At 41.5% G+C, this 16592-nt stretch overlaps 1 protein-coding gene across 1 annotated transcript in view; it reads left to right on the top strand.

Moving 5' to 3' along the window:
- Window positions 1-5961: 5961 nt before the first annotated feature.
- brat1 (BRCA1-associated ATM activator 1) overlaps window positions 5962-16592 on the top strand; it is an 83405-nt gene continuing 72774 nt past the window's right edge. Inside the window, exons 1-3 of the mRNA XM_060898615.1 lie at window positions 5962-6244; window positions 8888-9047; window positions 14923-15077. Of these exons, the coding sequence (XP_060754598.1) occupies window positions 8921-9047; window positions 14923-15077 (282 nt within the window). The 5' untranslated portion in view covers window positions 5962-6244; window positions 8888-8920. The remainder of the gene's footprint in view (window positions 6245-8887; window positions 9048-14922; window positions 15078-16592) is intronic.

The following is a 16592-nucleotide window of genomic DNA, read 5'->3' as shown; positions in this document are numbered from 1 at the left end:
AAATCTGAATATTTTAAGAAACATCTTTATTAGCTTTATTGGCGAAGTAGAATTGCGAGCGGAATTTCTCAGCTATGAATAAGGTAAGCACATAGAAATTCAGTATTCCTTTGTATATTTTTTTGATGTAATGGAAATTTTTAGTGCTTTGATGATGAAGAAAATGTACTTTTTTATCCATAGATTAAAACAGACCTCAGGAATAGGCTCCAAGGGGAATACTTGGCAGCCTGCTTATGAATCTCCATAAATGGTCCCGAACCCAATGACTTCCCTTACAATAGGGCACTTGAGGTTTTTTTTTTTTTTCAGGAAGCCACGCAGAATTAAATGTTCTGATAGGGCATGCAGGCTTTGCACCAATTAGGGTAATGCTTTTCATTATTGTTAGTTGCCTTGGTGTTACCTTAAGTGGTTTCTTACATCTAATGATGACATTTTATTTTATTATTATTTTGTTGTTACATTATACTATTTATTTCATTTTAGTATTGGTTGAGGTAAGTGTTGAGTTCAATATTTAAAATAAAAACCTCCAGCTTGTTTTTTGCAATTTATTCCTTGAATGTCAACTAAAGAATGATTGAAAGATTGCCACCAAAAAGGCAAAAAACTAAGGTAAAAACTAAACTTTAACTTCAGTTTTGGTGAGTAATTTTCATAAACTTAAAAGACAGGTTTTCCACCAACATCAAGCCCAGCAAACTAATGGCCTGCCCTGTAATGTAAAGTTGGGTCGAGGAATGAAACCAGGCAGGGTTCTGGTAAAAATTGTTTTAGCGGTCTTCTCTTAAAGAACTTAAAAGAATTTAGATTGAACTGAATAATCTCAAATGCTTCTTGTAGCTTTAAAATAGTCCCAGGAGGTGACTATGAAGAAAAATACTGTGTGTTTGAACACCGCCCACTGTAAACACTTTGCATACATCCCAGTGACCGACTTCACCGACCGCCACGACACCACCGCGCACGATTCCCTCATCGGCACAGTGGAGCACCACAAATCGCTACCTGGTCTGTGGGAAACACTGGAAGCGTCCAAGCTGCCATTTTACCACACCCATCGCATGTATTTGGTTTACGTGTTAAACCATCGTATCCGATCAAATTTGCCCCAAGAAAAGGCTTTTTTCTCCTTTCATTACCTCATCTTATTTTCTCAACTTTACCCCCATTCCTTACATATCTTTATAGCGCTTCCCCTTCACTGTCATGGCTCAGGTGGATAAGGCGCCATACCATAAATCTGGGGACCTGGGTTCGATTCCGGCCTGAGGTCATGTCCTGATCCCTCCCTGTCTCTACACTGTCCTATCCAATAATAAAGGTGAAAAAAGCCCCAAAAAATCTTTAAAAAACAAAATATGCAGTAATCTTCCTGAATGTATCCATGATAAAATGTATTGAATACTGTACTTTATGATTAAAACACAAACACCCCACAAAAATCAACTGTTCACTCACTGACACACACACACACGTATAAATAACATGTCCAGTTTTGTGTAGCTTCCACTGAGCTCTATATAAAATTTGGAGAGCTCATAGGCTCGTCATAGTGAAGCCAGCTGGCCACCATCTTACCACTCCCATCGTGGAGCAGAACTGTCATTTAGATGACTGGAAGCTACACAAAATTGGACAAGTTATTTATGTAGGTGGTGAGAAAAATTAGAAGAAAAATGCTTACATGTGCAGCAGTGAACTGTACAAATCATCAGGTCAAAGGTTGTGGACAGACACCTGTGAGTGTGTGTGTGTGTGTATATATATATATATCACAGGGTTAGTCAAAATTATGCTAACACTTAAATGGTAGAAACCATTTATTCACAAAACATACATCATATCAAGTGAAGTCAAGTCAACTTTATTGTCAAATATGCTATACATGCTCGACATACAGCACAGATGAAATATCAGTCCTCTCTGACCCACGGTGCAAACAGGCAATGCAATAAATAAAAATAGAATAAAAATAGAATAATTGAAAAAACAAACAATATAAACACTCTAGATAGGAACTAGACATAGACTAAACATTCAAACAATATAAACAGAATAAATAAACAGTATAAAAACACTAGATAAGAACAGGACAGACTAAACACTCAGACAATATAAACAGTATAAAACACTCTAGATATGAACTAGACTAAACACTCAAACAATATAAACAGTATAAATAAACAGTATAAACACTAGATAACAACAAGACGGACTAAACACTCAGACAATATAAACAGTATAAACACTCTAGATAGTAACTAGACTAAACACACACACACACACAGACACACACACACACACACACACACACACACACACACACACACACACACACATAAATTGGTACAAATAACCAAACAGTCAAGGGCACTTGAGGTATAGCAGGTAAACATGAAATAAGCAGTATAAACAAACTAGCAGCTGTTAAGATGAGGTAGTGCGGAATAGTGCAAATGAGCGAGGTAAAGTGAGATGTGCGGTCCCTGAGTTCAGTGTGTTAATGTACGATGAGATGTGTGTGTGTGTTGGGGGAAACTATGAGGATGACATGTCAGATGCTGAAGGGGTGTGTGCGAGCAGAATCTGTGGCAGGGGGCAGAGGGGGGAGGAGGGGCAGAACAGGGAGGGAGTTGAGCCTCCTGACCTCCTGGTGAAAGAAACTGTCCTTGAGCCTGCTGGTTTTGGCCCGGAGACTCCGCAGTCTCCTCCCCGACGGCAGCAGGCTGAAGAGGCTGTGAGATGGGTGGGTGGGGTCACCTGCAATCCTGATGGCTTTGCGGGTGAGGCGGGAGTTATAGATATCCATAAGAGAAGGGAGAGAGATACCAATGATCCTCTCAGCTGCTCTCACGATGCGCTGCAGAGTCTTGCAGCAGGACACGGTGCAGGCGCCGTACCACACGGTGATGCAGCTGGTCAGGATGTTCTCAATGGTGCCTCTGTAGAATGTGTGCATGATGAGGGCCGGGACTCTTGCTCTCCTCAGTTTGCAGGGGAAGTACAGACGCTGTAGGGCTTTTTTGGCCAGTGATGCGGTGTTGTTGTTCCAGGACGGGTCTTCAGAGATGTGCACACCCAGAAACTTGGTGCTGCTCACCCTCTCCACTGCAGCACCGTCGATAGATAGTGGAGCATGCTGGGTGTGCTCTCTCCTGAAGTCCACAACAATCTCCTTCGTCTTCTTCACGTTCAGACGGAGATTGTTGTCCTTGCACCACATGGCCAAGCGGCCGTTGTTGATGAGACCCACCACAGTCATGTCATCCGCAAACTTAATGAAGATATTTGAGCTGGATGTTGGTGTGCAGTCGTGGGTCAGCAAAGTGATATGCGCATGATGATCTACAGGACGGTCTCAACCTGTTCACCATCGTGTTCAAGACAAAAACCAGCGAGCAACAGTACCATTTAAAACCCGGACACACATTTTGCGGGAAATAAATGATACCACAGTCCTTATTCTGTCCTTGAGGTCACTGATATCACGAACTTTCCTGCTATACATGAGCTCCTTCACCATACCCCATAACCAGAAATCGCAGGGCGTCAAATCAGGGGAGTGTGGAGGCCACAGCAATGATCCCCCACAACCTATCCATTGACCTGGAAATGTGTAATCGAGATGAGCACAAACAGTATGGCCAAAATGCAGCAGTGCGCCATCCTGTTGGAAATACCCCGCCAATTGGATCTGTAGTGGAAGTTCATCAGTGGCGTACTACTGCACCATCTGTAAGTAGACATCTGACATCACTGTTGGGATGTCAAAAAAGTAGGGCCCAATTATGCCAGCAGTGGTCATGGCGCACCACACTTTCAGGAGAAAAATAATCCCTTTGTGTTAACATAATTTTGACTGACCCTGTATGTATAATCCATCCATCCATTATCTATAGCCGCTTATCCTGTTCTACAGGGTCACGGGCAAGCTGGAGCCTATCCCAGCTGACTATGGGCGAGGTACACCCTGGACAATTGTCAGGTTATCGCAGGGCTAACACAGATACAAAACCATTCACACTCAATCACACCTACAGTCAATTTAGAGCCACCAATTAGCCTAACCTGCATGTCTTTGGGGGAAACCGGAGCACCCAGTGGAAACCCATGCAGACATGGGGAGAACATGCAAACTCCACACAGAAAGGAGTATGGCTCGAACCCAGAATCTTCTTGCTGTGACGCAACAGTGCTAATCACTGCACCACTGTGCCGCCATATATCCATCCATTATCTGTAGCCGCTTATCCTGTTCTACAGGGTGGCAGGCAAGCTGGAGCCTATCCCAGCTGACTATGGGCGAGAGGCGGGGTACACCCTGGACAAGTCGCCAGGTTATTGGAGAACCTCAGAAAAAGCATCGTTGATGCTCATCAGGCTGGAAAAGGTTACAAAACTATCTCTAAAGAGTTTGGACTTCACCAATCCACAGTCAGACAGATTGTGTACAAATGGAGGAAATTCAAGACTATTGTTACCCCCCCGAGAAGTGGTCGACCAACAAAGATCACTCCAAGAGCAAGGCGTGTAATAGTTGTCAAGGTCACAAAGGACCCCAGGGTAACTTCTAAGCAACTGAAGGCCTCTCTCACATCAGCTAATGTTAATGTTCATGAGTCCACCATCAGGAGAACACTGAACAACAATGGTGTGCATGGCAGGGTTGCAAGGAGAAAGCCACTGCTCTCCAAAAAGAACATTGCTGCTCGTCTGCAGTTTGCTAAAGATCACGTGGACAAGCCAGAAGGCTATTGGAAAAATGTTTTGTGGACAGATGAGACCAAAATAGAACTTTTTGGTTTAAATGAGAAGCGTTATGTTTGGAGAAAGGAAAACACTGCATTCCAGCATAAGAACCTTATCCCATCTGTGAAACATGGTGGTGGTAGTATCATGGTTTGGGCCTGTTTTACTGCCTCTGGGCCAGGATGACTTGTCATCATTGCTGGAACAATGAATTCTGAATTATACCAGTGAATCCTAAAGGAAAATGTCAGGACATCTGTCCATGAACTGAATTTCAGGAGAAGGTGGGTCATGCAGCAAGACAACGACCCTAAGCACACAAGTCATTCTCCCAAAGAATGATTAAAGAAGAATAAAGTTAATGTTTTGGAATGGGCAAGTCAAAGTCCTGACCTTAATCCAATCAAAATGTTGTGGAAGGACCTGAAGCAAGCAGTTTATGTGAGGAAACCCACCAACATCCCAGAGTTGAAGCTGTTTTGTATGGAGGAATGGGCTAAAATTCCTCCAAGCCGGTGTGCAGGACTGATCAACAGTTACCAGAAACATTTAGTTGCAACTATTGCTGCGCAAGGGGGTCACACCAGATACTGAAAGCAAAGGTTCACATACTTTTGCCACTCACAGATATGTAATATTGGATCATTTTCCTCAATAAATAAATGACCAAGTATAATATTTTTGTCTTATTTGTTTAACTGGGTTCTCTTTATCTACTTTTAGGACTTGTGTGAAAATCTGATGTCATATTTATGCAGAAATATAGAAAATTCTAAAGGGTTCACAAACTTTCAAGCACCACTGTACGGCCAATTTAGAGCCACCAATTAACCTAACTGGCATGTCTTTGGGGGAAGCCGGAGCAGAACATGCAAACTCTACACAGAAAGGCCCTTGCCGGCTGCCGGGCTCAAACCCAGAACCTTCTTGCTGTGAGGCGACAGCGCTAACCACTACACCACTGTGCAAAGTTGGCCTGTATAAGAGAAAAACTGAAATAATCTCCATAAAAATAATTATAGTCGTAAAAGAGCCGTTCAAAAAAAAACAAGGATCAGAGACTGGACTGGAAAAAAAAAAACAGCGCTATAAAGATATGTAAGGAATGGGGGTTGAGTTGAGAAAAAATAACAGGAGGTAATGAAAGGAGGAAAAAAAAGTCAGGAGATACTTTTCTTGGGGCAAATTGGATCGGTACCACGGTTGAACACATCAACCAAACACACACGATGGGAGTGGTAAGATGGCGGGGACCAGGCAGATCCGGTGTGCGTGGTAATATGGCGACCAACTCTTCACCTGACTGGCCAATGAGCTCTCCAGATATTTTACGTAGAGGTCAGTGAGATGCAGCGGAAAACGCCAGCCAGGTGGTGGCAGTAGTGCACTGTTAAGAAGAAGAAAGAGGAGGAGGAGAAGAAGAAAAGCACCAGTCACAGCTCTGAGGGAAAGGAAATGAAAGCCGGGGAGCTACAGACATATAAGACCGGTAGGTCATGTGAGCATTTTGAAATATTAACGCGCTCCATATCACCGCAACACTGTCCTGAGGAAAAATAACCGCTCTTTAATATGAGCTTATGGTGTTTATGTCGGGTTGACACGAGTTCTTATAAAGTTAATGATAATGCTCGCCTCTGGATGCTAACAGCATTAGCAGCTGGTCCTCAGAAAGTTCTGAGAGGAAATACAGGCCGAGTTGGTATTTATAATGTTTATATCGAATAAAATAGGATGCGTTCACTTTCACACGTAACAAGCCACATATCAAGATAAATGGGAGTAAAATAGCACTTTTTAAAAAGAAATATGGTATAAAGAATGTAGCTTTATTAAGTATAATACAACCCCGATTCCAAAAAAGTTGGGACAAAGTACAAATTGTAAATAAAAACGGAATGCAATAATTTACAAATCTCAGAAACTGATATTGTATTCACAATAGAACATAGACAACATATCAAATGTCAAAAGTGAGACATTTTGAAATTTCATGACAGCAACACATCTCAAAAAAGTTGGGACAGGGGCAATAAGAGGCTGGAAAAGTTAAAGGTACAAAAAAGGAACAGCTGGAGGACCAAACTGCAACTCATTAGGTCAATTGGCAATAGGTCATTAACATGACTGGGTATAAAAAGAGCATCTTGGAGTGGCAGCGGCTCTCAGAAGTAAAGATGGGAAGAGGATCACCAATCCCCCTAATTCTGCGCCGACAAATAGTGGAGCAATATCAGAAAGGAGTTCGACAGTGTAAAATTGCAAAGAGTTTGAACATATCATCATCTACAGTGCATATCATCATCAAAAGATTCAGAGAATCTGGAAGAATCTCTGTGTGTAAGGGTCAAGGCCGGAAAACCATACTGGGTGCCCGTGATCTTCGGGCCCTTAGATGGCACTGCATCACATACAGGCATGCTTCTGTATTGGAAATCACAAAATGGGCTCAGGAATATTTCCAGAGAACATTATCTGTGAACACAATTCACCGTGCCATCCGCCGTTGCCAGCTAAAACTCTATAGTTCAAAGAAGAAGCCGTATCTAAACATGATCCAGAAGCGCAGACGTCTTCTCTGGGCCAAGGCTCATTTAAAATGGACTGTGGCAAAGTGGAAAACTGTTCTGTGGTCGGACGAATCAAAATTTGAAGTTCTTTATGGAAATCAGGGACGCCGTGTCATTCGGACTAAAGAGGAGAAGGACGACCCAAGTTATCATCAGCGCTCAGTTCAGAAGCCTGCATCTCTGATGGTATGGGGGGTTGCATTAGTGCGTGTGGCATGGGCAGCTTACACATCTGGAAAGACACCATCAATGCTGAAAGGTATATCCAGGTTCTAGAGCAGCATGTGTTCCCATCCAGACGACGTCTCTTTCAGGGAAGACCTTGCATTTTCTAACATGACAATGCCAAACCACATACTGCATCAATTACAGCATCATGGCTGCGTAGAAGAAGGGTCCGGGTACTGAACTGGCCAGCCTGCAGTCCAGATCTTTCACCCATAGAAAACATTTGGCGCATCATAAAACGGAAGATACGACAAAAAAGACCTAAGGCAGTTGAGCAACTAGAATCCTACATTAGACAAGAATGGGTTAACATTCCGATCCCTAAACTTGAGCAACTTGTCTCCTCAGTCCCCAGACGTTTACAGACTGTTGTAAAGAGAAAAGGGGATGTCTCACAGTGGTAAACATGGCCTTGTCCCAACTTTTTTGAGATGTGTTGTTGTTATGAAATTTAAAATCACCTAATTTTTCTCTTTAAATGATACATTTTCTCAGTTTAAACATTTGATATGTCATCTATGTTCTATTCTGAATAAAATATGGAATTTTGAAACTTCCACATCATTGCATTCCGTTTTTATTTACAATTTGTACTTTGTCCCAACTTTTTTGGAATCGGGGTTGTAAGTTAAATTAGGTATTTGCATATACAAATAGAATAAGATATGGGGAAAGGCCAACGGAAGAGGTATTGCACATTATATTGCATGTTGTCCAGTATTGCTTTTTTTGTCAGGCTAGGCTACTGCTCCTTCCCGTCCTCTGTCCTCCTGTCCCCCCAGAGGGAGTTGTACAGTCTGATGTCGTGAGGGACAAAGGAGTTTTTGAGTCTGTTCGTCCTGCACTTGGGAAGGAGCATTCTGTCACTGAACAGGCTCCTCTGGTTGCTGATGACGGTGTGCAGTGTCCATAGTCGTCTTCTCTGCCACCGTCACCAGAGAGTCCAGCTTCATGCAGGTTAAATGCAGAGAGAGAATTTCACTGTGCTTGAATGTACATGTGATGAATAAAGGCTTAAAAAAAAAAAATCAGGGTGCCATGTTTTAAGCTTCGATGCCCATCTGGATGTAAATATCAGGGATTGGAAGCTGAAATTCTGGTCTGTTGTTTCATTGGTTTTTTGATTTCAATCCCAGATGTCTTTGGCGTATAGCAGAAACCGATACTTTGGAGAAGGGTGTGTGTGTGTGTGTGTGTGAGGGAGAGAGCGAGCAGTGAATGTTTACATGTTTTTGAGGAAAATAACGTCATTTTAAAATGTTTCCTTTTTTTTATTAGAAGAATAATTGTAATGGAAAAATATTCATTTTGTGTGTGTATTGTTTATCTCGTAGCTGTCTTACCCAAGTTAGCTGCCTCACCAAGCCATGGACAGCGACTGCTTAAACCTACTGCCATCTGTCTGTGAAGCTCTGGCCGATTCCAAACTTTTGCTCCATGACGACACGTCTCTGGAAAAGCTTCTTGATTGTTTTAAAGAGCTGATAAGGCAGAGTAAGTACTGTATGTTTAAAACCTAAGTCATGTTAAAGTTGTATCTCAATCTGTAGAAGCTGCAGTCAGTCAGTGTATTCATGCAGTTATGAAGAGTTTCTACTTCAGTGGGTTCGGGGGGGACTGGGGTGGGTTTCCCGATAATGTTGCCCTTTAGGGCCAAAGAGGGCGTCGAGAGACGCGCTGAAGAAACGAACGTTGTCTCTGTACGTGGTTTTCCCCAAATCACTCGTCAGAAGAGCGTCTTTGTAACACACGTCCCTGATATAAGCGTTAGTAGTTGCTAAGTCCAGTCGACGTCACATGGTGTTCGTTTTTTTACCCCAGAAGAAAAATAAAAAGTTTTTAAAGTATGTTAATATATTGTGTCGTCATTAAGCATTACATATTAATAATTGAAACTATTTTACATTTTTTGGGCAATATTTTTTCATTCCAAGGTTTTTTTTTTTTTTAAACCCTTGTATGGCGTTCGGGTCTGTGGGACCCGTTTTCATTTTGTATCAAAGGAACAGTGATACGATTAATTATTTTTTTCAAACATTGGCCTTGGCTCATTTTCTGTGAAGAACATATACGGGTCCGTCTCAGAAACTGCTCTCTCATTTGGGACATTATGGTCAAAAAATTAATTCTAATTTTATAAATTTTTTTTTTTTTGCATTTACCTAACACTCAATGTTTCTTTTGTCATGTTTAATAAGAATAAGGATAGCATCTTGCTTTATCTGGCCTCCACTGTGGATTTTTTTTTTTTACTGCAATTCAAACGCTTTTGTAAAATTGATTTCCATATAAAATAACTCCATCATGAAGAATTAAAGCCCCTCCTTCACAGCTGAGTGAAAATATTGAATAAATTTCCTCTTTTTGATCGCTTGGGTTAAAAATGCCAAGTTATGATGACTGAATTGATTATTCACTTAAATATGAATAATATGATACATTTTGGGTATTTGATACGGCGGAATAGGACACAACGGAAAAATCAAGAACGCACCGGAAAGATGAGAATAACGGCGCTGGTAAAAGAACAGCGACTGTACCGGCTGAAGGTCGCACAGGTCTCTGCTGCGGCGCGCGAGCAACGGGACATCACTACCGCGCCGGACGGAGCGCGAGGCGGGGGCGGGGCAAAATGACTGGCTGTAGATTCTATCAAAAGTTCGATCTAAATTGGCCATGGTTGCAAAATATTGGCCAAAAATACGCAAACGCTACAAAATATGAAAGTAAGATGAAAAAGAAACAAACATTCTATTGCCTTATACTGCAAAACTAAAACAAAATAAAACTGTCAAAACTCCCCTTTTCAGTGATAACGTCTGAACAGATCACCCGCGTAACAGAAACCGCAAATGGAAGCACGATCAGCTTCTAACTGTTGGAGTGGAAAATTCCATTCTACACATGCAAATTGTTAATGTGTGTCCTTCCCCGCACACAAATAACACGCTACGGTAAAAAATAGACCACAACTCATTTTATAGCTCAGAAATTCATACAAGACCAGCTACCATCGTTACATATTCTGTAAGAAACATATTCTACACCTAACTTTCAGCTTTCGTTTTAAAAAACAAAATCGCAGATTTATAACTAAATGTTTATATGGCGTAGTGATTTTAAGTTACTGGTTTTGGTGAGGTCGTGACCTTGACCCTGAGGCTTTCCGTTTAGATCAAAACACACGATCGTATTGGTTTCGGGTCTGCGGGAAATGGAGTTACAACGGTGATCAATTATTTTGCATGATGTTTATTACGGTTATGATTATTCTGTGAGCGCACCGATCCTTAGGTGGATAAAGTTACAACTTAAAATACAATTAGTGATAACTGTAGACTTTTCAGTGGACTCCAACCTTTTTAAGGGAATGCGATGTAGTCGACCGTTTATCATGTCCCAGATCAAGCCGCCATTTTTCCACAAATTTGCAGAATTTTTGCCAAATTCTGAATATTCACATCAAAGATTTAGTTTTATCTGTATTATTTCTTTCATCATTTTATTTCAAATTAAAACCAACATCACCATTCAAAACCATATAGTTTATTAACTGTGAGTATATTTAGTGGGGGACCCCCACAGTACCCAGTTTCTGAGACAGACCCATATCTATCCTTCGTGCCTTTCTGACTAAGATGATCCAAGTAATCTGATAGTAGAGCTTTTTTAGCTGTAGTTTTCTTCGGACACCTTCGCTTAGCTTCAGTATGTGAACAGTATGTAAATAAAGTTCACTTGTACCCCAGGTCTAGGGTAGCGACGGTTGTTAACGTAAATGTGACGTCAGTGCAAGGGGTCTATACGAAAGGACCAACAGTGCGCACAAAGATCTGCCAAGAGCGTACAAATGAATGTTCATTAAGATGAGTAGGTTTTAGCCAAACATAAGGAGTCATTCACTGAGTTAGAGATGGTTTAAAAAAAAAAATGCAGGAAACACAAAGATAAAATTGGACAAAATAAAACAACCGAGTTACCACAGTTACTATTAACTACTATTATTTTTTTTCAAGTTCCAAATCCTGCGCTCTGATTGGCTGGCGAGCGGGTCCGCATCCTACGGTACGGACCCCGGTTACAGACCTCTGGCGACTCGCTCATTCAAAACAAAAAACATAGTAGCATTTTTTGTCAGCATTTATCTTTTTTTTTTTAATAAGATTTATTTATAAGATTATCAAAAATCTTATAAATGTTTGGCAGCATTTCTCAGGAGAATAGCATTAATTTTACATCATGGATAGTGATAACGACAGTGTTCACAGCGAAAGCGAGTTTTACTGCCCTGAGGAAGAAGAAATAAAAGAAAACATTTCAGGAGAAAGCTAAAAACCTGTAATTTGCTAACGCCGAGCAAAAACATGGCTGAATCCTGAATGACTCCTATTTGTATAAATAGGGGACGACATAGGCGGCAAAATGTAGTTTTTTCCTGCCATAGAAGTGCACTTGTATACTAGGGTGCATCAGTTGCCCCCTAAAAATGAAAAGTTCCTTGTTTTTATGTTCCTTTTGGTAAGAAAACACACTGGGTGAAATATTTTGACAAAATTCAAAAGTTTAATGGTGGCACCAGGAGCTCAAAGTTATGGAAAAAGCTGCTATTTTATGACACTTATGACAAAATTTCGATCACTTTTCATGAAACATTATGGCATCTTATAGAGTATACCAAATATCTTACGCTATGTTCACACTGCAAGGCTTAATGCTCAATTCCGATTTTTTTTGTGAAATCCGATTTTTTTGTGAGGTCGTTCACATTAACAAATATATGCGACTTGTATGTGATCCTCAGTATGAACGAAAAGCGACCTAAAAGTGTTCCGCATGCGCATTGCAGGATACGACGACGTCACACGCAGTGAACATGGCCAGTGTTTACGGAAGTAAAACCGCCTGGTTGCGGTATGACCCATCCAATCTAGCTTGAATAGCTGCATCCCCCCAAATGGAAATCAGCTCCCTAACCTCTGCGTCCTTCCATTGAGAAGATTCAGAACCTTCACAGCCCGAAGCGTCCCTCGCATTGATGTCATGCACAGGGGCGCAGATACGTTTTTTGAACTGGGGGGGACAAAAAACTGGGAGGGACAAAGCTGCCAGCAAACCAACCCCAACCCCGATATGCCTGTCAAACTTGTTGTGGGTTACCATAGCAACCAAACTCGAGCTCGCAACCTGTGCAGTCTGCGCAGCTCAACCAACCGAATATCAGTCTTTGTTTTGTTTTATGTGAATTGTTGCAACTATGTATACACTGCTGTGCACCTCAATAAACCGAATGGTAATTAGTCTTTTGATTTTTCCGTGAGGTTTGCCTTATGCAAAGAAAGACAGCATAGACGTTTTTTCCTCCCTATAAATGGGGGGGACCGAGCGAGGTGAATTTAAATCTGGGTGGGACGAGTCCCCCCCCTCTATCTGCACCCGTGATTATGCGCCATGATGTTGTAACTTTTTTTGAGAGACCCGCCGCCTACTTCAGCGCAGAATAGTGACGTTTGTGGCTTGTTGATGACGTGTAAGTCGGATGAATGCGACCTGGTGGTTCAGACTGAAGTCGCATATGAAAAGAGCGGATAGGAATCGGAATTAGGACCACATATCCAAACGGCCTGGGTCGGATTTGAAAAAATTGGATCTGTGTCGTTCATATTGTCAATAAAAGATCGGATACAGGTCACATATGGGCGAAAAGATCGGATTTGAGTCACTTCAGCCTGCAGTGTGAACGTAGCCTTAGATACACATTTTTAGTACATATTCTAAATATATTATCAAGCACAGTTTGAGTTTTAGCTGTTCATTGAATCATTGTTCAACTACTTTTAAACAATACAAATGTATTATGAATCACATTAATGTTTCTCAATCCCTTGCAAAGGTTCTTAACATGATCTCTGGCTCACAAGGAATCAATAAAAGGAGTCCAACATTGTGATTCAAACCTTACGCGAAAACATAAAATAAGCGTTTTTTGGCAAAAAATGAACCTCATGGTGCCACCATTAGACTTTTGAATATGGTCAAAAAATTTTACAGGATGTCTTTATTGGTGAAAAGGAACACCCAAACAAAAATGCATCAGATTTTATATAAGTGAGGGCAACTGATGCATCCTATTGTATACCGAGGAGGAAGCAATTTGCATTACAGCCGTGAATGAGCATTCAAAATGGCGGCTCGGTTTTCCCTTTCAAGCGCTCTCGTTTTCTGTTAGAATTTGCTAAAGAAAAAAATAAATATATTATTTCTCAGGAGAATAGCATTAATTTTATATCATGGATAGTGATAACGACAGTGTTCACAGCGAAAGCGAGTTTTACTGCCCTGAGGAAGACAAACTAAAAGAAAACATTTCAGGAGAAAGCTAAAAACCTCTAACTTGCTCACAGTTTGATCTCATTAGTTAATGAGGCCCATTTTGGACCATGTTATCCTATACATAATAGTACGTTCGGTAAAAACTTTAAACCAGTACAATCTCTTCTTCGAAGTTTCACCAAATGGCTTTATTTATGCAATATAAAAGGTCATAATACTGTATAACTTTGGTCGAGCAAAAACATGGCTGAATCCTGAATGACTCAATTTTGTATAAATGGGGACGACATAGGCGGCAAAATGTAGGTTTTTTTTTTTTCCTGCCATGGAAGTGCACTTGTATACCGAGGAGGAAGCCATTTGCATTACAGCCGTGAATGAGGATTCAAAATGTTGGCTCGTCTCGGTTTTCCCTTTCGGGCGCTCTCGTTTTCTGTTAGAATTCAGTAAAGAAAAAAAATAAATGTATTATTTACCAGCTTAAGGTCGGTCCGTATGGTGAAATACTGTGACCTTGGCCTTGAATACTGACCTTGGTCCAGAGGGCCTCGCTCAGTACTTTCAAGACCTCAGTCATGTGTATATATAATAATTAGTTTTCGTTTTATATATGTATACATTTTTTTTTTTTTTAATTACAACTCCAAATCAGGAAAAGTTTGGGACAGTATGGAAAATGCAAATAATTAAAAAAAAAAAAAAGAGCAGTGTCGCGTCTGCTCCTGCTCACACGCAAGTCTCCACTTTCCAGAATTCACAGCGGCCGTCAAATATGGCCACCACAGACTACAACCCCCACTCTATACCTCACTGCTGAGACTCCTTAGCTCACCTGTACATTGCTATGCGTCGCCACCGAAATGCTTCATTGTCCTCATCAACAATCCACCGCAAGCTGTAGCGTGGCCGTAGCCTATATAGGTGCAGGTTTAAGGCAAAATTCCGCATTATAAATGAACCCGAGACAAATTCATTCATTTTGCTCATTCAAGGTACTTTCAGTATTTGTGGTTGAGTGCAAGTTTTTCTCCTCCCGCAGATGACGAACAGAATCTTCTGCCATACCTGCCACATCTCCTGCACTTTTTGCAGAGTGTCACAACATCTCAAGTAGTGGATCCCTCTGTCTTTTCATTCTCACTCAAGCTTGCTGGGCTGCTGGCAGGTAAAGAGCACAGTTTCACCTTGCTGGAGGTAAGAATGTTAAAATTAGTACTTTATGTTCATTTGCGTACTTGGTCACTGTGTTACAAAGGGCAGACTTTTGGGTGGTGGGAGCCTCTGGGTTCAAAGCATGAGTGGGGCCCTATTCTTGGGTTTCAGTCACGTGACTTTTCTTAGCGAGTTCACTTCCGGTAAAGCAGCTGCTGGTCGAGAAACCAAAACGGCTGCCGTAGCGCAAACAAGTTATCAGAGCACGCTCGTAATCTAGAAGCCACTGCTGGCTTTAGATCTATTCAGAAGATCGCTACGTGCAATGGAATCGACCCCGGCAGTCTGGGAAAGAAGGGGTTTGTCATACGATCTGGAAAACTGCCCTTCAGTCGAGTTCCCCGACATCAACTATCTGGTGTTGCAGACGGCCTTCTACACCGCAAAGCAGATGAAAGCGTGGAAGAGTACGGAGGCTGAAAACTTTTTTTTTTTTAAATATGTGGCTGGGTAAAGGACCTCGCTATCAAGTCACTGCCGAATGAATCCTGGATTGGTTTTGCCTGTGCAAGTATGTTTTTTATTTTTAAAAGCTTTTCGTTCACGTCTTTACAACGAAGCGCTGCAAGTTGAAGTGTAAACAAGCAACAGTTTCTCACTTGTGTCGGCTCTTCTCTCTCAGCTAAATCATTCACAGATCATCAGGAGCCCCTTTAAAGACCTGGATCTTAGCTAAACCGGACTGTTACGACTCCTTTTTTTTTTTTTTTAAGTCTAGGGAAAAGGGAGTAACAAAAGATGATGGTAACATAAAGTGAATTTATTTACACAGTGAATTTAAAGTGCATGTCCTGGACCAATTTCAGTTTTTTTTTTTTTATATGAAAGAATGTCCCTTTACACACTCATCCAGAAGGGTAATTTTGCACAAGGCCATCTGTCTACAGCAGAAAAAAATACAATAACAAAACGCGTCTGGAAAAATCCCAAGGGAGTCTGGAGCCAGATTTGTGACGTCACCTGCGGAAGCGCCAGCAGGCTGCACAAGCTTTGCACGGTTTCAGTGCACAGCCTGTGTAGACCAAGCGCTCCCATTTCTCTCTCATTGTCCGGTCTTTTGGGAAACGATGAGTACTAATCCCATCAAGATTAGTGTTGCTACACCTCCCTACGATACATCTGTTAACCGTTTTAATAATTACATGATAACGTTGAAGAAATTTGCAGAAAACCACCAGGTCGTTTTCTCATAAACAAACCAGCGCTGACGGAGGACTCAGAGGGAGGCGTCCCGCACGCGACGTCACGAAAATCACTCACTACGTTTACATGCACATAGAGAGAATCGAATTCCTGCCGTTGCTCGACTGAAATCGAAGTTCAAAATGCCATGTATACACCTTAATTCGGCTGAAATTGAACCGAACTTGATTTCTCGGAATCGAGCTACACGACCTAGTTTATGCGATTTCTGCCGAGCTACTTTGTGCATGTATACCCGATCGAGCTAGTTGTCGAGCTACTTCCGGAAGTGACGAGATCACAAGCGGGAAACAC

The sequence above is a fragment of the Neoarius graeffei genome, chromosome 18, assembly GCF_027579695.1.
Source record: "Neoarius graeffei isolate fNeoGra1 chromosome 18, fNeoGra1.pri, whole genome shotgun sequence".
In the NCBI taxonomy this organism is placed as follows: domain Eukaryota; kingdom Metazoa; phylum Chordata; class Actinopteri; order Siluriformes; family Ariidae; genus Neoarius; species Neoarius graeffei.
The sequence above is the reverse complement of the archived record's forward strand: the minus strand, read 5'-3'. Positions and strand labels throughout refer to the sequence as shown.